Source organism: Tenrec ecaudatus, chromosome 3 (assembly GCF_050624435.1).
Source record: "Tenrec ecaudatus isolate mTenEca1 chromosome 3, mTenEca1.hap1, whole genome shotgun sequence".
Classification (NCBI taxonomy): domain Eukaryota; kingdom Metazoa; phylum Chordata; class Mammalia; order Afrosoricida; family Tenrecidae; genus Tenrec; species Tenrec ecaudatus.
In genome coordinates this window covers 45,862,101-45,879,603 of record NC_134532.1, presented here as the reverse complement: position 1 = coordinate 45,879,603, position 17,503 = coordinate 45,862,101, and the positions used below count along the sequence as shown (strand labels likewise).

General features: G+C 40.9%; 1 protein-coding gene across 1 annotated transcript; it reads left to right on the top strand.

Moving 5' to 3' along the window:
- Positions 1-12,712: 12,712 nt before the first annotated feature.
- Positions 12,713-15,698, top strand: LOC142442255 (uncharacterized). The gene has a single exon (XM_075543518.1). It carries the CDS (start codon positions 12,713-12,715, stop codon positions 14,360-14,362), a length of 1,650 nt encoding a protein of 549 aa, XP_075399633.1. The 3' UTR covers positions 14,363-15,698.
- Positions 15,699-17,503: the final 1,805 nt, after the last annotated feature.

Sequence of the window (17,503 nt, the reverse complement as noted above, 5' to 3'; positions counted from 1 at the left end):
GGGAATATTTCTGTTCCAAGGTTTATCTGCTTCGAAAGCTCCCCTGGTTAGCAAACTACATACAATTTGTATCTTGTTACTTTCAAATTATTATTTTTCTTTAAAAAAATATATTTTCTGGGGGCTCTTACATCTCTTATCACAATCCATATGTTCCTCAAATGTGTCAAGCACATTTACACAAATGCCACCATCATCATTTTCAAAGGATTCTCTTACCACTTGAGCCCCTGATTTCAAATTAATTTTCATCCCAATGTAAAACCCGTTTCCAGCCTCCAATTAACTACATACCTGTGAGTGCGGTGTGAGTCTGTACAGCTAGTGGATGGAGTTGTCAAACCCAGCTGAGCAGGGAGTGAAGTACAGGGAACTGTTGGGTTTAGAAATAGTAAAGGAGTTGGAGAACATTAGTGGTATATCTGACCTCCAGCTTATAGTAATCACCTTTATGCTGATTGCAAATCTATTCCATTGTGAATTACTCAAATAATTAAACAACATCATAAATGCATGTGTCCCCACAGGTTATTACAAATTCCTTAAATGTTTTTGAGTTTTTATTCCTAAATAAATTAGCAATAACTTGATGGCACTACTTTGTCACGATTTCAAAATACAAACCTTAAAATTTACAATCCAGTTTTTTATTTATATTGATCCCATTTCATGTGTTAGCTAGACATGTGTTACCACCCTACCAAATTGAACATCAGAGATAATGACCAAGACTTCCTGTTTTATAGCTATGACTATATAATGAGAAATGTAAAGTATAATGAGAATTGTGTATGTGCGTGCATATGTATACATATATGTTGGAAAAAATATGTGAAAATCCGTGAAATCAACATTTAAATGATCCCAGACAATAAAATTTCAAAACTAGTTGATATTACACAGCAGAAAGATTGTATATATATTTGAAAGTGAGTGACTAACCTCATGAACCCGTGTGGAGTGATGGATTGCTTTTATATGGCCTTTCTGTCCACTGCTTTGTCTTTCCCAATAAAAGAATGGGTAAGGCTATGCAAATAGGGTGTATGAAATTAGAACAAGTGGGGGGGACGACGACACACACACACACACACACACACAATCCCCCCCCCCCTTTTACTCTTTTACGGAAAGTAACACACATGCTTGCATTTTGTACGCATAGGATCTAAGCATGGCTGCCTCCAGCAACTCTGTGAAGGGCGGGGCCGTAAGTGAGTGTATTTGGGCCTTTTGCGGCCGCCGTAGTCACGCGCTGCGTTCCCGTCGCGCCGGGAGCTGCGGCGGGAGTTTGAGGAGGGTCCTGCGCACCGGCGGGGCAGTGGAGCCTTTGGGAAGTAAGTGTAAGTTGTCGGGACGACGGTGAGAGGAGAACAAGTGCGTTTCTGTCTCTGAAACAGGGCGAGCGACGCGCGGACGTGCGGCGTCAGGACCCGGGCTCCTGAGGGCGAGGCGGAGGAGAGGAGCTCGGTGGGCAGCAGGCGGGAGCTATGTTTTCTGGGGTCCGACGGGGAGAGCGCCTATGCACAATCGCTAGGCTGTTCTGCCAGTCAGGGCCAGAGGGCTTTGCGCCTCTCCTTGAACGACAGAATTCACTGGGTGGACAACCGTTTATAATTATTAGAGCTTCTTAAATTCTGAGCGCTCCAATTTGCAAAAAGTGGTGGCCTCCTTGGTTACAGATTAGGCTGCTGACTGCAAGGTCAGCCGTTCAGAAATACAAGCCACTCCTGTACAGAAAAGCTCTCGGGAACCCACCCGGGGCAGGTCCAACTGCTCCTAAAGGGTCGCTATAATCGGAATCCACTCGATGGCAGTCAGTGGGGTTTTAGGTTTGGGTTGCTGGTGACAGTGATAACTCAGTGTCCATTTGCTGCGTCCTCACTTCGATTAAGCCGCCATTAAATTCTCTCTGATCATTAACCAAGGATATAGATCATCTCCCCCTCCGGGAGAATGCATGAGAAAGTACATTGCCTGCACTCCTCTGCAGCCAGCCCTCTCCTAGCGCCTGCCTCGGTGTATGCCTGTTGGAGGTCACCTTACTGAGCACAGAACAAGGGACATTGTCGAGTCTTGCCTTGACTGGCTTTGTATAAAGGTCCTGGACCAGTCTTGTAAGTTCTTCTATTGAATAAGGTACATGTCCTAGTCATGGTCCCTTTCCTGCTTCTGAAGTCCCACCTGTACCTGTGATGTATTGATCTGCCACCAGTCATGATCTGTGACATGCCTTTTGTTCTATGCCCTTTTATCCAGGGTCCAGGCTGTGAATCCTCAGGTGTTATTTTGACCTCGTGCTAGTGGTCTCCCTGATCCATCCGGTGTGTGTGTGTCTTTTGTTTTCTCTTAAAGTTCAGTAAATGTTCTCCTTAAATTATATTTGACATAGGGGTAACTTTTGTACCCTAACACACAATTTGGATCCTAAATAACTCAAGATACAGTTCTACTTGGGGACAGCATCTTGACAGCCATACCTGCAGCTAAAGTGCGGCCCTGCAGCCCCTTGGCTTCTGTCCTGAATGGGTAAGTGTTACAAAGTTCTTTTAGTTCTGCAGAGAAGTGCCCACTCTGTCCCTTAGCCTCACAGACCTCTGTGTACGTTGGCAGATCTGGTTCCCCAGATAAATACTCAAATGTATACTACTTCATGTATTAACCTCCTGCCCAGAGGCACTCAGCTCTCTTGTTCCGTGCCTTGGGAATTGCACTGCTCTGTCTCAGTCTCTTGGTTCTGCTGCCAACATGTCTGTGTTGCTGCTTCTCCCCATCACTTCCTCTTTTGTGTCACAGCTCTCTGTCTTATACATTGAAGAGTTTCAATGCAAGAATCTGAGATCCAAAAGCCCCTACTCCTGGCTCTCTCTCATTTTTTTTTTGATGGTAGTGAGATCCCAATTTCTGTCTGAGAAATGCCTCAGTTAAACCTAACAGACGTCCAATGTGACTCATTTCCAGGTTGGGTTTTCAGGCAGCTTATTTGCATAGCCCCAAGTCTCAAGGGTACCAATCTATTGTTTGGCAATTTTCACAATTCTCTTAAACCAAAAAAACCAAACTCACTGCCATCAAGTTAACAGTGACTCATAGCGAGCCTGTATGACAGGGTACAACTGCCCCATGTGGGTTTCCAAGACTGCACTCTTTAGTGGACTAGAAAGCCATGTCACTCGTGAAAGAAGAAATCCCCAACTTACTTTCTAGGAGAAATTGGTGGTTTCCAACTGCTGACCTTGCTGTTAGAAGCCCAACAGTAACCACTATGCCACCAGATCTCCTTTTCCTCATTCACATTGTCAGATGACACACCCACCTAAATATTTGGAAGGAGTTAAGGGGCCATCGCAAGGAAGACGTAGAGGCAACTAATTGCATTGGGTTACTGCAAATAATGCTACAATAAAAATGTTACTTGTCTTGGAGTTCAAAAGTGCACTCATTATGGGGGGACGTATACTTCTACATATATATATATATATATATATATACATATATATTAATTTCAAAGTGTAATAGGTGATATATGTGTTTAATATGGAGCTGTGGTTTTTGACAAGTGTTAAGTGTTGGACTGCTAACCCATTAGCTGCCTGTAGTGGCTCTATAGTCTCGGAAACACTATAGAACCGTTCTTCTGTGTCCTATCGTTCCTTATATGTGTAACTCTACTTGATGGTGAGTTTTAATGTGTTTCTAAAGTGATTGTACAATTTACAGCTCTAGAAAAACAGCATTCAGTTTTAAATAGTTCTTTATATAGCCCATTTCAATCATCATAAAGGTTCATTGATTTGTCATTCTCCTTGAGAGTCACACAGTAAGGAATTGATATTTCATGTGCTTTGAGGTAGCGGTCCAGGTTTATTGTTTCTTATTTTTGACATGTGTATTTGATTACGCAATCTCTTTATTATAAAGTCATCTTTTATACATAGGTCTGAAAATTATGAGTTTTAGCTTTTATTGCTCATGGTATTAAGATGTTTTCTTTCACTCAATTAGGAGACCGTTAACAGTATTGGGGACTGTGTTAAGAAGACGGACAGGAACACTTACAGCATCTGGACCTAAACTACTCACATTGTATCCTCCCATCAGCCTGCAGATTTTCACCAACCAGCAGCTTAGAGGAAGAAGGACGAAGTGCCTGGTTTGGGTATTATTATTTCTGGGGTGTCCTCCTGAGAGGCTGAAATTCGTGAGCATCATTGGAGCTGATACAGATAAGACAAACATAGAACATCCCAGTTCCTGGCAGTGTTACAAGGACCAAAGAAAATGAGCAAGACTCAGGTAATTCTGATGCATTTTTTCCTTTTCGGTATTACCTACTAGAAGTGTAGACGCCTGTGTAGTACTGATTCAGTTCACTGGAAAGTGGAAATTTGAAGTAGTAGAAGTTAGAGATGAACTTTGACTCTGACTTCAACATAGGATGGAGAAGATTAGGAATATGTTGATCACAGGAATAACACTAAACTACTGACATTGAACATAATACATCACTAAGGATTCTTTGGATGATATTAGCTTTCAACTGATATTTCATTATTTTATGGCCAACCCATGAGAATCATTCAAATTTAACACTATGCTAAGTTTTTAAGGAGAAATAAGATCACTTCTTTAGGAGAGTCCATTATTCCATGGGTTTTTTTGTCTGAGTGAGTTTCTGTAATGTTTCTTTCTGAAGGTGGTGTTGAATAATATCCCAAACTGCAGCATTTTCATTAATGCCTCTGAAATGGGCCTTGTAGGAATACTAATTTTAAAATGGTTGATGGCTTCTCACTTCCTCTAATTAGAGATGTAGGAGAGCGAACCAACCATCAGCATCAGCCCTGATTCATGTGAGGCAGAACTTAAACGTAAATCTTCCCTCCAATGGTTTCCAGTTCTGACAGCAGTTATCTTTACACAGTTCTCTCCTTCGCAGATCATTATTTTTTGCAGTGGCCACATAGAAATTACAGGCCAGAATCACAGGCACAAGTTTTATTAAGTAGCAAAATGTAACTTGCTAACAAAATCAATAGGAAAGACATTGGGAGCCATGTTAAGGAAACATGTAGGCAGATTTGCTCTTCTTCAGAGCAGGCCTGTTCTCTGTGTTCCTCTCAGACATTGTGCCTTCTGAATGTAGGCTCATTTCTTGGTTCCATCTTTATCAGTTCATCTAGATCAGCTCGTTATTGAGATTGTCCTTTTGATCTTGTCGGCCTGTTCCTCAATCTTGGCTGGAAAGCTCTTTGTGGCTCTGTCACTGTTTCCCATGTGCCCTGGTCATTATCTTCATTGGTATAGATCTTGATCCATGAATATTACAGTTCATTTTGCAGGACCAGCAGTAGACCTTCCCTATGAGGTAGAGCTTCAGGATGCTCCATGATTTGCCCTGCTGTATCTCACAAAACTAAATAGCCATCAAGTAAATAAATCCCTCTTCAAGATGTGGAAGCTGGTGAGTCCCAAATCCATAGGTCAGTTATCACTCTGGAGCAGTGGTTCTCAACCTTCCTAATGCCGCAACCTTTTAATACAGTTTCTCACGTTGTGACCCCAAATCATAAAATTATTTTTGTTATTACTTCATAAGTATAATTTTGCTACAGTTATGAATCATAATGTAAGCAGGATGTGTTTTCATTGTTACAAATTGACCATAATTAAAGCATAGTGATTAATCACAAAACAATATGTAATTATATGTTGTGAAATATTTCTTTCTAATGACAAAAAATGAAATTTTGTTTTGAAGCATGTGTAGCATGGGTAGTAGTCTTCACATCCGGTACTCATATGTGGGCGTATCTGCATGTGAGTGGACTTGCCTGAATAACGATAGAGGAGTGGTATCTTGGTTCCTAAGACCATTGGAAATATGTGTGTTCCAGTGGTCTTTGGCGACCCCTGTGAAAGTGTCATTCGACTCCCAAAGGGGTTGAGAGCCATAGATTGAGAACTGCTGTTCTGGAAACTTCTCCTCATTGATGTGTTTGCGAAGGCTGATGAACCAGATCATCAGGTCAGACAACAGTCCACTGCCTCACAAGGTGAAGTTGTTGAATCTGGTCAGATAATAGGTTGCAGGGGCTGAGGAACCCAAATGGGAAGGTCACACAGCAAGCTGTTGACTCATGGAGTGGAGGAAGCTCTCAAGTAAGTTCACACAGGCGGCTCGCAGTTGTCATTCAAAGAAATGGCTCATGAATTTCTGGAAGCTGCAAATCCCTAATCCATGGGTTCCTTCTGAACTGTGTGGCTGCAGGGGCTAACAAACCCAAATCAACAGCTCAGATGACAGGCTGATGCCTCACTGTCTCCTCTCACACCCTGCCTGCAGGCAGTTCTCTCTCTCCCTCTTAATAAGATGGCTTCTTGGGCCAACCTAGCACCTTCCCTGCCTAGGCAAGATTAGGAAGGCTCCAGAGATCCACCCAACAGAACTAGGAGGGGCCCCTTGGGGAGCATGTGGTGAAAGATGGCAAGTTCAAGAGGACCTTGTAATTAAAGTTAAGGTAATTCGGTCCAAAGGTGGCTGAGGAGAATTTGTCCTAAGGTTGTCAAGAGGAGCTTGTCCTAAGGTGGCCATTAAGAGCTTAGAAAGTTGTTCTGCACTCAGGAAGGGAGATTATGTCTATGAACATTCTGATCTTGGTTCTGAGTTATGGCTTCTTGTTTCTGATCCCGAGTTGTACCTTGTTCATTAATAGACCACTTTGATCTATTGAGAGTTGTGTGACCACAGCAACAGATTATCAAACCCGTAAGTGAGACAGAGTGGTGTGGAAGGACTGACTTTTTTTAGTGTTGACAAAAAATGTTGGAGAGGTGAGGTATGTTTGACCTCCGCCATCTGCCCTGTTCCTGATACTTATTGCCACCGAAGGGACCGAGCCTCTTATAATGGTGATGCCTGTAGAAACCCTAATTCCATTTAATAACAAGCAGGTGTTTATCTACTTTGTGTGATTGTAAAGCTGAGCTATTGCTAGAACATTCAGATAATGTCATTGGAGCTCAAAATTCTAATTTTATGAGTGGGTGCATTATTTTCGGACACTGGGGTCCCCAACACTCCAAAAGTGATCCTCAGGAGTGACATTGCAATTGTGGGAAATATTAAAAGACAGAGAGCAGACAGCCGGACACAGGGGCTCTCTTCCCATGTCAGGCCTGAGAGAGTGAATATATTTTCCAATGGTTATATATAATGGAGCTTACAGACCTTTCCATAAGGTGTTCGTGTAATGCAGTTCGCATGTACATAGTTAACGGGTCATATCTTAAGCGGGTAAGATTGTAAACAAGCAAGATGCTGAGTTACGATCTTGACCTAGTGTTAGTTGACTTCAAACCGGCCCTGTGCCCTTTCCAGGGATTTCCTGCATTTATGTTGGGCTGGCTCTAGAGCCTGATTGTTCAGACCTACAGATAACTTTCAGGCATAATTAAGTAGCCAGGCACAGAAATGATTCATCTACTATGGGAGCTTCTTTAAATCTGCTCCTTAATGTACAGCTAGCTATTGTTGGGGGCACATTATTTGACCTGGAGAATGTATATTTGAAAACATTTATTTCTCAGAACACTGGAGATCTTTCTAAAAATAGGCCTAGTTTTCTGGGCCGATGGTCGTGAATGTAGAAATAAGGTAAGTATATTGTCTACCATGTCCTCAGTTAATGACACATTATGGAATGAGCTACCACAATAGTTTTTTTTTACTGTTTTGCTTTCTTTACTGTAAGATATATTTTTAAAATCTTCAAGTGTAAAATACTCCATTAAATAAACTCCCCTTACTACAGGAACCACTGACATTCAACGATGTGGCTGTGAAGTTCACCCGGGAGGAATGGCAGCTCCTGAACCCTGCTCAGAAAACCCTATATCAGGATGTGATGTTGGAGAACTATCACAACCTGGTTTCCATTGGTGAGAAGAATTCTCAAGTCATTGACCTCGTCCCTGGCTTTTCCTGTCTTATGTGTTAAAAACTTTGCGGTGTTTGTGGTATTCTCAAAGAGGTAGATTCTCATTGCATTGTCTCATCCTAGGTTAGTGGGTTAGGTCTTCTACCCTTGAGAGAACACTATTTACTTTGTTCCTTTGAACGTTATTTTCCTAGAAATACAAAAGTGCATGCTTTGCAAACTTTACGTTAATGTTGGTGTGTAGGATTCTGTAATTTCTCATAACAGGTTATCTACTTGTCACCCCAGAAGCTTTCTCTCAATTGGAACAAGAGAACTGTGTTTGGTATTAGAAGCAAACTATAGTGGAATTTTCTCAGATGCGTGGTCAAAATACCTTAAGGGGAATTGGCTGGGGTAGTTGATTGAACAGGGAGAAGGCCTCCTATCTATGATAGGGGTCCGAAAGTGCTACTTTGAATGTGAGAGTTCACTTGTCCAAGATGTTGAGAGAAGTACACCTGTAGCTCTAATGAGATTAGATTTCCATTTTCTTGTTTTATACTATTGTATGTTTGCTTCCATAATTTTCTTTAACATTCTGAAATTTTCCCTTCTTTTATGTTTCCACTTTACTATGAAAATCTGTCTTGCATGCCTCTCCAAACAGAAAACTCTGAATTAGTAACTGTCCTCTGAATACAGCACATTCCTCCCCTACTGAGTCAGAATGGATTGCCATTTGCAGTATGCAGCACCGTCTTGGATCTTGAGCTCCCACCATAAATGGGTCTCCTTTCTGCTTCCTTAGCTTCCCCCCTTGGAGTTTCTCTAAAGGTTTTGGTGTCCATTTTCTCATTCGTTGTCCTGTTCCTTTAAAGTTTTCATCATGCAGGTGATATCAGTTCTTTTTTTGTTTTCTTAGAGAGATGGTCAAATTGCCTTCTCTGCTGGAATTCTTTAACAGACATGTTTCTCCATATTTTATTCCTCTTGTTAAAACACATTTATGACTTCTGTTATTTTTAGGTATTTAAAATCAGCTTCCTAGCAAGAAAATTGTTATCAGCTTAGAACATACTTTAGCACTGTACCTTCAATATTTTTGTACCTGTAAGATTTTTATTTTAAGTTGTCTATTCCTCTAGTAATTTTCTAAGTGGAAAGGGCATTTTTAACATCGTGTATTCTTGCTTTTTTCATTACGCACATGTCTGCTATAGATCCCTTAGTATACAGTGTGCCTTCCTTAGGCCCACTACTTCTTAACAGGTCCAATACACTACAGATGACCGTTGCTGCTTGTAAAGAACATTTTTGCAAGATATTCCAATAGATTTTATTAGTTATTCAAGCAATGCATAGTATATTCAATATTACTCTCTTTTCTTTTCTGTCTCTTGAGTAGCCTTTTGGTTTCCTTATGGAAGTTGGCTTTCATGTCATCCCACATCCCATCTGGTCTCGGTCATTAGTCTTCAGTCAGTCTTTTATTCCCCAAGTTTATTCTTTACATAGTCTCTAAGCTTTGTGCTCTAGCTACTTTGGATAGCTTCTACTTGGATTTGAGCAATTTATAATCTGTTCCATAGTTAACCCATGGGCGTGTTTTGACTAATAAGCGTCTCCACCATTTTTTTCTTTAGATGTGGTTGATTTGATTTTCATTTGTTCCATTCCGAAAGATCCATATGTGTAGTTTCCATTTCTGGTGTTTAATACGGAATTTGCTATGAATTCATCATTAGTCTCAAAATTTTATCAGTAAACTTGCGCGTCATCTCTATAACTAAGATCACATTTTCCAACTACTGATACTTTCCCCAAATTTTACATTCATCAGTGTACATGATTGTATGGTTGATCAATGTCAGGCTGAAAAATTCATGTAAATTTTGCAGTATATTTTAAAAAATATTTTATTGGGAGCTCTTATAGATATCATAACTTCCAGTAGTTCAATTACATGGAGCAGTACTGTACAATTGCTACCACAGTACATTTTCTTCTTAAATTCCTTGATGTCAGCTCTCCTTTAACCCCTCTCCCCTCAATTTCTTTATTGTGGAAAACAGAACCTGGATGAAAGTGTGATGAGCCTTATCTCTACACTCCTGACCATAGGGCTTGGGAGACCAGTACTAGTGTTGGAAGAAAACTTCCACAAGCTCCAAAGCTTGAACTGCTAATGCACAATCTTCAGAAAGAGTTTTCCCCAGAACTGTCCTCCAGTAAGATGTTAGTGTACAGCTGCTACAGGCGCCTGACTTCTTGCTACTCAGCTGAAAGATGCCTAGCTTTAAAAGCAATCAGGTTCCCTTTGTTGCTGTCACTCAAGGAATCAACTATCCCTTTGTCTCTTTAATGCCCCCTGGATTGGTCCTAAGGGACAGTTGTGTAATTGAAGGGCAGATATAAATAGGCTTTGTATTCTTTCACCAGTTTATGTAAACTCAGGGCATGTAGCTCCCATCCCCACTCACCCCCCCCACCCCACCCCCGCCCACGCACACACAGGCATACACCTACCTACCTAACAAGGTAGGCGGGATCTTTACCCTGGGGATCCCTGAAATGATTGGATGAGCAACTTAAGACCAGTGCTGAGGGTAGCTGGAGTAGAGTAACTGTCTCCTGAGCAGGGAGAACAATAACAACAACATGTCTGCTTTCGTAGTTAAAGCTGCTGGCAGATAGTAATTAGTCATATGCTTGTATGAAGTATCATTAAGGTAGCACTATAATGAGAGGGTATTGTGGGGATGATTTTTAATTAAGAGAATGTGACTGGGACTCTTCTCCAACTTACAAATCTGAATGCTTCTGCGTTTGCTTTAATTGGTGCACAAAACTAAATAACACTTATACTAACTGGTCTTGCTTGCAGGCATATGAATATTAGCCTACCACTGACAAAATTATACATCAGGGAAGATATTGCAGTGTTCTTTTGGATAATGAATGTGATGCCAATCTTCTTGATTTGTCAATCTCAGCCATATAAACCACTTGATTATCTAGTTAAGAAGAGCTAGTACCAGTATATTAAAGTTGAATAATACATACACTATCAATTTTTTACCATTCCGTTTTGTCTTGACAACTTGCAAATTTTTCATTATAATATTGCATGTATGCCATTTTCCAATTATTAGAGGATATTTGCAGCTATTTTTTCTCATTTTTAGTCATGCCATGTCAAGCACTGAAGGTCCCCAAAGCTCTTCCTCCATCCACATCATTACTGTTGACTGTACTTTGAGGATTTAGTATTTCCTCAGTGTTATTTCATTGCCATCAAACCTGAGGGGTCCATGTTTGATCACCAGGTCTTCCTCGCAGTCCCTATTTCTGGAGATTCCACTAAGACCTGTGCACCATGGATGGCCCTGCTTGTCTTTGAAACACTGGGTGGCAGTGCTTCTGGCATCACAGCAACCTGCACGCCACCACAGGACAGCACTGTAAGATGAGTGCTGTGAGCTAGAATACAGGCTCCACAAACATAAAGAATGTGTTTCTGTTCCATAATCCCTTTCATATATACCTGTAAAAATGTTTTTCTCCCAAGTAGAATATTCAGCATGTTTCACATTCCCAATTTTGTCTAGTACTTAATTGTTTTTCAGTTAGATTGATGCAATGAATACATCTAACCTCTACCAACAGGAATTAGCAAGTCTTATCACTCCTGTGGTCTATTGGCATCATGTCTTCTTTCTTTTATGTTTGTTGTATATATTCATGTACCTCTTTAAGCAAATATCAAATCTGTGTCCATTTATCACTTTCATATCCAACCTGATTTCTATAATAACTATTTTTATCATTTGGATTTTACATGTTTGTATTTTGTCCAATGGGAAATAAACATTAAGCATAGTGTTTTATTTATATTCATATAAGAGGGTTGTCACTAAAGATCTACTTTGTATCAATGCGTATTTTAAGGGCTGTATTGTAAACCAATATGTTGAAAATAGTCAATGTTCTGTTCTTTTATAGAAATCCAGGAAGATGATGATCATTTGCTTGAGCACTTGCAATGTGAAAGATGCATGGACAGAATAGAACAATGCTATAAATTTAATACCTATTCTCAGCATAAAAATAATTTTCCCCCAAAGGAAGCTTATGAGATGTTTGAATTACATGAAAAAATTGTAAAATTAGATTTAATCATTCTAGAATTAAATCAGAACAGAAGCAACAAAATACAGAAGTCAGTTGTGCTCAGTGAAGATGAGAAAACTTTTCTCCACATTGAACAAGAGCAATTTTGTACTGAAAGAAAATTCCCTGAGTGTGAACCACCCAGGCTCATGAAGTCACAATGCATTCAGCATCAGGAGTCTGGTGAACTTGAGAAACCACACGCAGGTGATAAATGTGGGACAACCTCCATCGAGGACTCTCAATGCAGTCAGCGTGGGCAAAAACTCAAGAAAGTGTTCAAACTCAATGAGCATTATCAAAAAAGTCACGAAGGACAAAATCTATATAAATGTTTGCAATGTGGGAAAACTTTACACAGTGTGTCATACCTCAAGGGACATCAGGAATCTCATGTGGCAGGCATGTCCTATGTATGCAGTGAATATGGGAAAGGCTTCACCAGGAAGAGTGATCTCACTGCTCATCAGCAAACTTATACTGGAGAGAAACCCCATGTATGTTGTGAATGTGGCAAAGGCTTTAACCAGAAGAGTTCTCTCACTTTTCATCGGCGAACTCATACTGGAGAAAAACCCCACATATGTGGTGAATGTGGAAAAGCTTTTATCAGGAAGTGTATGCTTACTGTTCATCAGCAAACTCATACTGGAGAGAAATCCCATGTATGTGGTCAATGTGGAAAAGCCTTTCTCAGGAAGGATGGTCTCACGGGTCATCAGCGAATTCATACTGGAGAGAAACCCCATGTATGTGGTGAATGTGGCAAAGGCTTTATCCAGAAGGCTTCTCTCACTGTTCATCAGCGAAATCATACTGGAGTGAAACCCCATGTATGTGGTGAATGTGGAAAAGCCTTTATCAGGAAGACTTTTCTCACTGTTCATCAGCGAACTCATACTGGAGAGAAACCCCATGTATGTGGTGAATGTGGAAAAGCTTTTATCAGAAAGTGTAAACTTACTGAGCATCAGCGAGCTCATACTGGAGAGAAATCCTTTGTATGTGGTCAATGTGGAAAAACCTTTCTCAGGAAGGATGGTCTCACTCTTCATCAGCGAACTCATACTGGAGAGAAACTCCATGTATGTGGTGGATGTGGAAAAGGCTTTATCCAGAAGACTGCTCTCACTGTTCATCAGCGAACTCATACTGGAGAGAAGCCCCATGTATGTGGTGAATGTGGAAAAGCCTTTACCTTGAAGTGTACTCTCACTGTTCATCAGCGAACTCATACTGGAGAGAAACCCCATGTATGTGGTGAATGTGGAAAAGCTTTTATTAGAAAGAGTAAACTTACTGAGCATCAGCGAGCTCATACTGGAGAGAAACCCCATGTATGTGGTGAATGTGGAAAAGGCTTTAACCAGAAGAGTTCTCTCACTTTTCATCGGCGAACTCATACTGGAGAAAAACCCCACATATGTGGTGAATGTAGAAACGCTTTTATCAGGAAGTGTATGCTTACTGTTCATCAGCAAACTCATACTGGAGAGAAATCCCATGTATGTGGTCAATGTGGAAAAGCCTTTCTCAGGAAGGATGGTCTCACGGGTCATCAGCGAATTCATACTGGAGAGAAACCCCATGTATGTGGTGAATGTGGCAAAGGCTTTATCCAGAAGGCTTCTCTCACTGTTCATCAGCGAAATCATACTGGAGTGAAACCCCATGTATGTGGTGAATGTGGAAAAGCCTTTATCAGGAAGACTTTTCTCACTGTTCATCAGCGAACTCATACTGGAGAGAAACCCCATGTATGTGGTGAATGTGGAAAAGCTTTTATCAGAAAGTGTAAATTTACTGAGCATCAGCGAGCTCATACTGGAGAGAAATCCTTTGTATGTGGTCAATGTGGAAAAACCTTTCTCAGGAAGGATGGTCTCACTCTTCATCAGCGAACTCATACTGGAGAGAAACCCCATGTATGTGGTGAATGTGGAAAAGCTTTTATCAGAAAGTGTAAACTTACTGAGCATCAGAGAGCTCATAATGGAGAGAAATCCTTTGTATGTGGTCAATGTGGAAAAACCTTTCTCAGGAAGGATGGTCTCACTCTTCATCAGCGAACTCATACTGGAGAGAAACTCCATGTATGTGGTGAATGTGGAAAAGGCTTTATCCAGAAGACTGCTCTCACTGTTCATCAGCGAACTCATACTGGAGAGAAACCCCATGTATGTGGTGAATGTGGCAAAAGCTTCATTCGTAAAGGAAATCTCAAAACTCATCTACAAATTCACAGGAGAAAAACCCTATGTATGTGGTGAGTGTGGCAAAGGGTTTATCCAGAAGACTTCTATCACTGTTCATTGGTGAACTCATACTGGTGAGAAATCCCATGTATGTAGTCAATGTGGAAAAGCCTTTCTCAGAAGAATGCACACACTGTTTATCGGCGAACTCATACTGGAGAGAAACCCCATATAAGTAGTGAATGTGGCAAAAATTTCATTCATGAAGGAAATTTGAAAACTCATCTATAAATTCACAGGAGAAAAACCCTATGTAGGTGGTGAGTGTGGTAAAGCTTTCAGCCAGACGCAATGCCTTACAGCACATCAGAGATTTCACAAGGAAAGAAGCCCTTTGCTTGAATTAAATGGAACATCAAATGGAACATCTTATATGTGGACGTCAGATCTCATTAAACATGAGAAATTTTCAACAAGAAAACCTTTCATTGGTGTTAGTGTAATAAAATTTTCAAAATAAAGGAAGAGGTGCTGGAGTTTGTCCTGAGCCAAGTGTGTGAACGGACAGTTGTGGCTTACCACATGGGTACCCATGTTCTGTGTTGCTGTCCTTCTACTGACTTGGCCCACCATTTTGGGGGCAGATGACTTTCCAGACTTCCACAGAATGTATGCTCTTCCAGCTTTCAGTGCCTGAAAGAGAGCTGAACCTGGTGTTTTTGGATAACAGATGTACCAACCAGTAGAGTGCCCACCTAGTTGCCAGTTGTGCCTGCCGCACTTGCATGTTCTTTCTTACCTCCCCCTCCTGCCGGAGACAGCACAGAATTACCATAAAATAAAAATAAAGAAAAGAGAGGATGTGTGGGAACAATTCATCCTGAGGATGAATGGACCACAGTGAGCTTCAACCTCCACAACCCTGAGATAAGAAGAACTAGATGGTGCCCAGCTTCCACTGCTAATTACTCTAAAGGGATCACAAAAGGGGGTCCTGATTTGAGTGGGAGAAGAAAGTGGAACAAACCAAAATCATAAAATAGATCAGGCTTACTGATCTGATGTAGACTTGGAATCCCCAGATTATGTCCTCTGGTGACTCTTCACTCTTGGATCTGTACTCACTCTCTGACTCAGATTTCAGCCCAACAATTTACAGGCTCAGAGGGGAAGAATTACATCTGAGAGGTATACACTCCTTAGAACAATCAACGATACTAAATCAAAAGGACAGCATTTGCTTATGGATAAGAACTTTTGAAAACAAGAAGGAATAGGAAAGAAGGATGAATAATATAATAACACAAGGAGGGCTGAAGTGGGAAGAAGGTTGGTATGTCTCGGGAATTGCAATCAATGTATGAATGTGGCAACCACATACATGGGGTTTCTCTTCAATTTACTCTGTAAAGTTTTGAATCATAAAAAAGTTTTTTAAAAAAATGAAGAGCTCATGTCTCATCAATGCTTTCTTGTAGGATAGTTACCAGGTAGCTGTAATGAGTGTGTAACAAACTTTTACCTGTGTTTCTAAGTTTTCTTGACATAAATCTACAAAATGTAAAAGCCTTAAATTCAGTCAAGATGGGAAACTCTCCACTGGTAGTCATATGACATCACATACCAGTGATGTCACGCAGAAGGAAATCTCTGGCAATATAGTGACTTCGCAAATACCTCCTTGGTTTCTCTCTGTCAGTAAACTACATTAGGATTTTAACCTCTAAGTCCACTGCACTTGGAAAAAGTAGCAGAAAGGGCACAAGCTCAAGGAAGTATAATCTACAGACATAGCTATTTATGTAGATTTTGATATTGAGATATATACCACAGTAAAATACTGGTAAAAAAAAATCTGGCTCAAAGACAATAAAGATATTCCACAGGGTTTAGGCTGCTTTCTTTACTGAGGAAAGGGGAAGTATTTAAATCAGGCTATTCGGAGGGCTTGCTCTACCTGAACTTTGCACATACATTACGGCTACTGTAGTCAGAACAGAGTGGTACTGGCTTAATGACAGATATTCAGACCAATGTAAAAAAGCCGAAGACCCAGAAATAAAAACATCAGCATACAGGCAACTTATCTTTGATAAGGGCCCCAAAAATATTAAATGGGAAGCAGATGCCATCTTCAATAAATGGTGCCAGAAAAAATGGATATCTACCTGCAGAAAAATGAAGCAAGACCCTTACCTCACTTTGTACTTTGTACTTCTTTTTCTTTTGAATTCATTTTTTTTGAGAATTTGTTAATAATTATTTGTTTCCTAACACTAGTATTGGCATAGACAATATTTTCTAGGGTGTTCTAAGAGGAAATTATCGCACAATGTGCACTAGTGAGTATTCATTAGAATGAAAAAATTCAAGATATATCTGAGGGTGTGGACAAAATTTGAGACTCAACATGATCATTTTTTTACTGTATTAAATATTTCTAACTTTGACAACAAATGGCAGTAGGTAGTATCTGGATTGTAAACAGGTCTGAGCAATACATAGTGCTCTGAAATCTGCCTGGTGAAAGATAGACAAAACCCATTCCAATGAAAAGAAGGCATGGTCAGATGCATGAAGGTTCCCTAGACTCTATGCACAGTGGTCCCTGGAGAAGTGCTGACAAGGTAGGGAAACCACAATTTCTGATAGTAAAGCAAGCCTCACTGCCTTCATTCCCTTGTCTCTGCTGAAACCGAGTTTGTGTCTGTGCTCACAATGACCTCCCATCACTGTGTATCTTGCACAGTAATACATGGCTGTGCTCTCAGGATTCACAGAGCTCAGTTTTTAAGTAAACATGGTTCTGGGCAGTGGCCCTGGTGATGCTGACTCAGTACTGGAGAGCTGGATTATACTTCGTGCCCCCCATTCTCCCATATTATCCCAATCCACTCCAGACCCTTTCCTGGAGTCTGGTGGACTCAGGTCACATGATAGCTGGTTAAAGAGAATCTAGAGACAGCACAAGTGAGAGACAGGGTCTGTGAGGGCCTCACAAGTCCAGGGCCTGATTCTTGTAGCCGCACCTGGGCCTGTACAGCTGGGGATAGTGAGAAACACAGTGAGTCATGTGCTCGGATGCTGCACTCCCAGACTTCATGTCTGACTCCCTGAACCACTCACCTCCCTGAGTTGCCAGAAAGAGGAAAACCCACACATGCTTCTTGTTCATGTGGATAAGATCCGTGACACCCAGAAAATGCTCTCCTGGTG

Coding starts and splice junctions, on each gene's coding strand:
- LOC142442255 (XM_075543518.1), top strand. CDS start 12,713: ATGCTTACTGTTCATCAGCAAACTCATACTGGAGAGAAATCCCATGTA.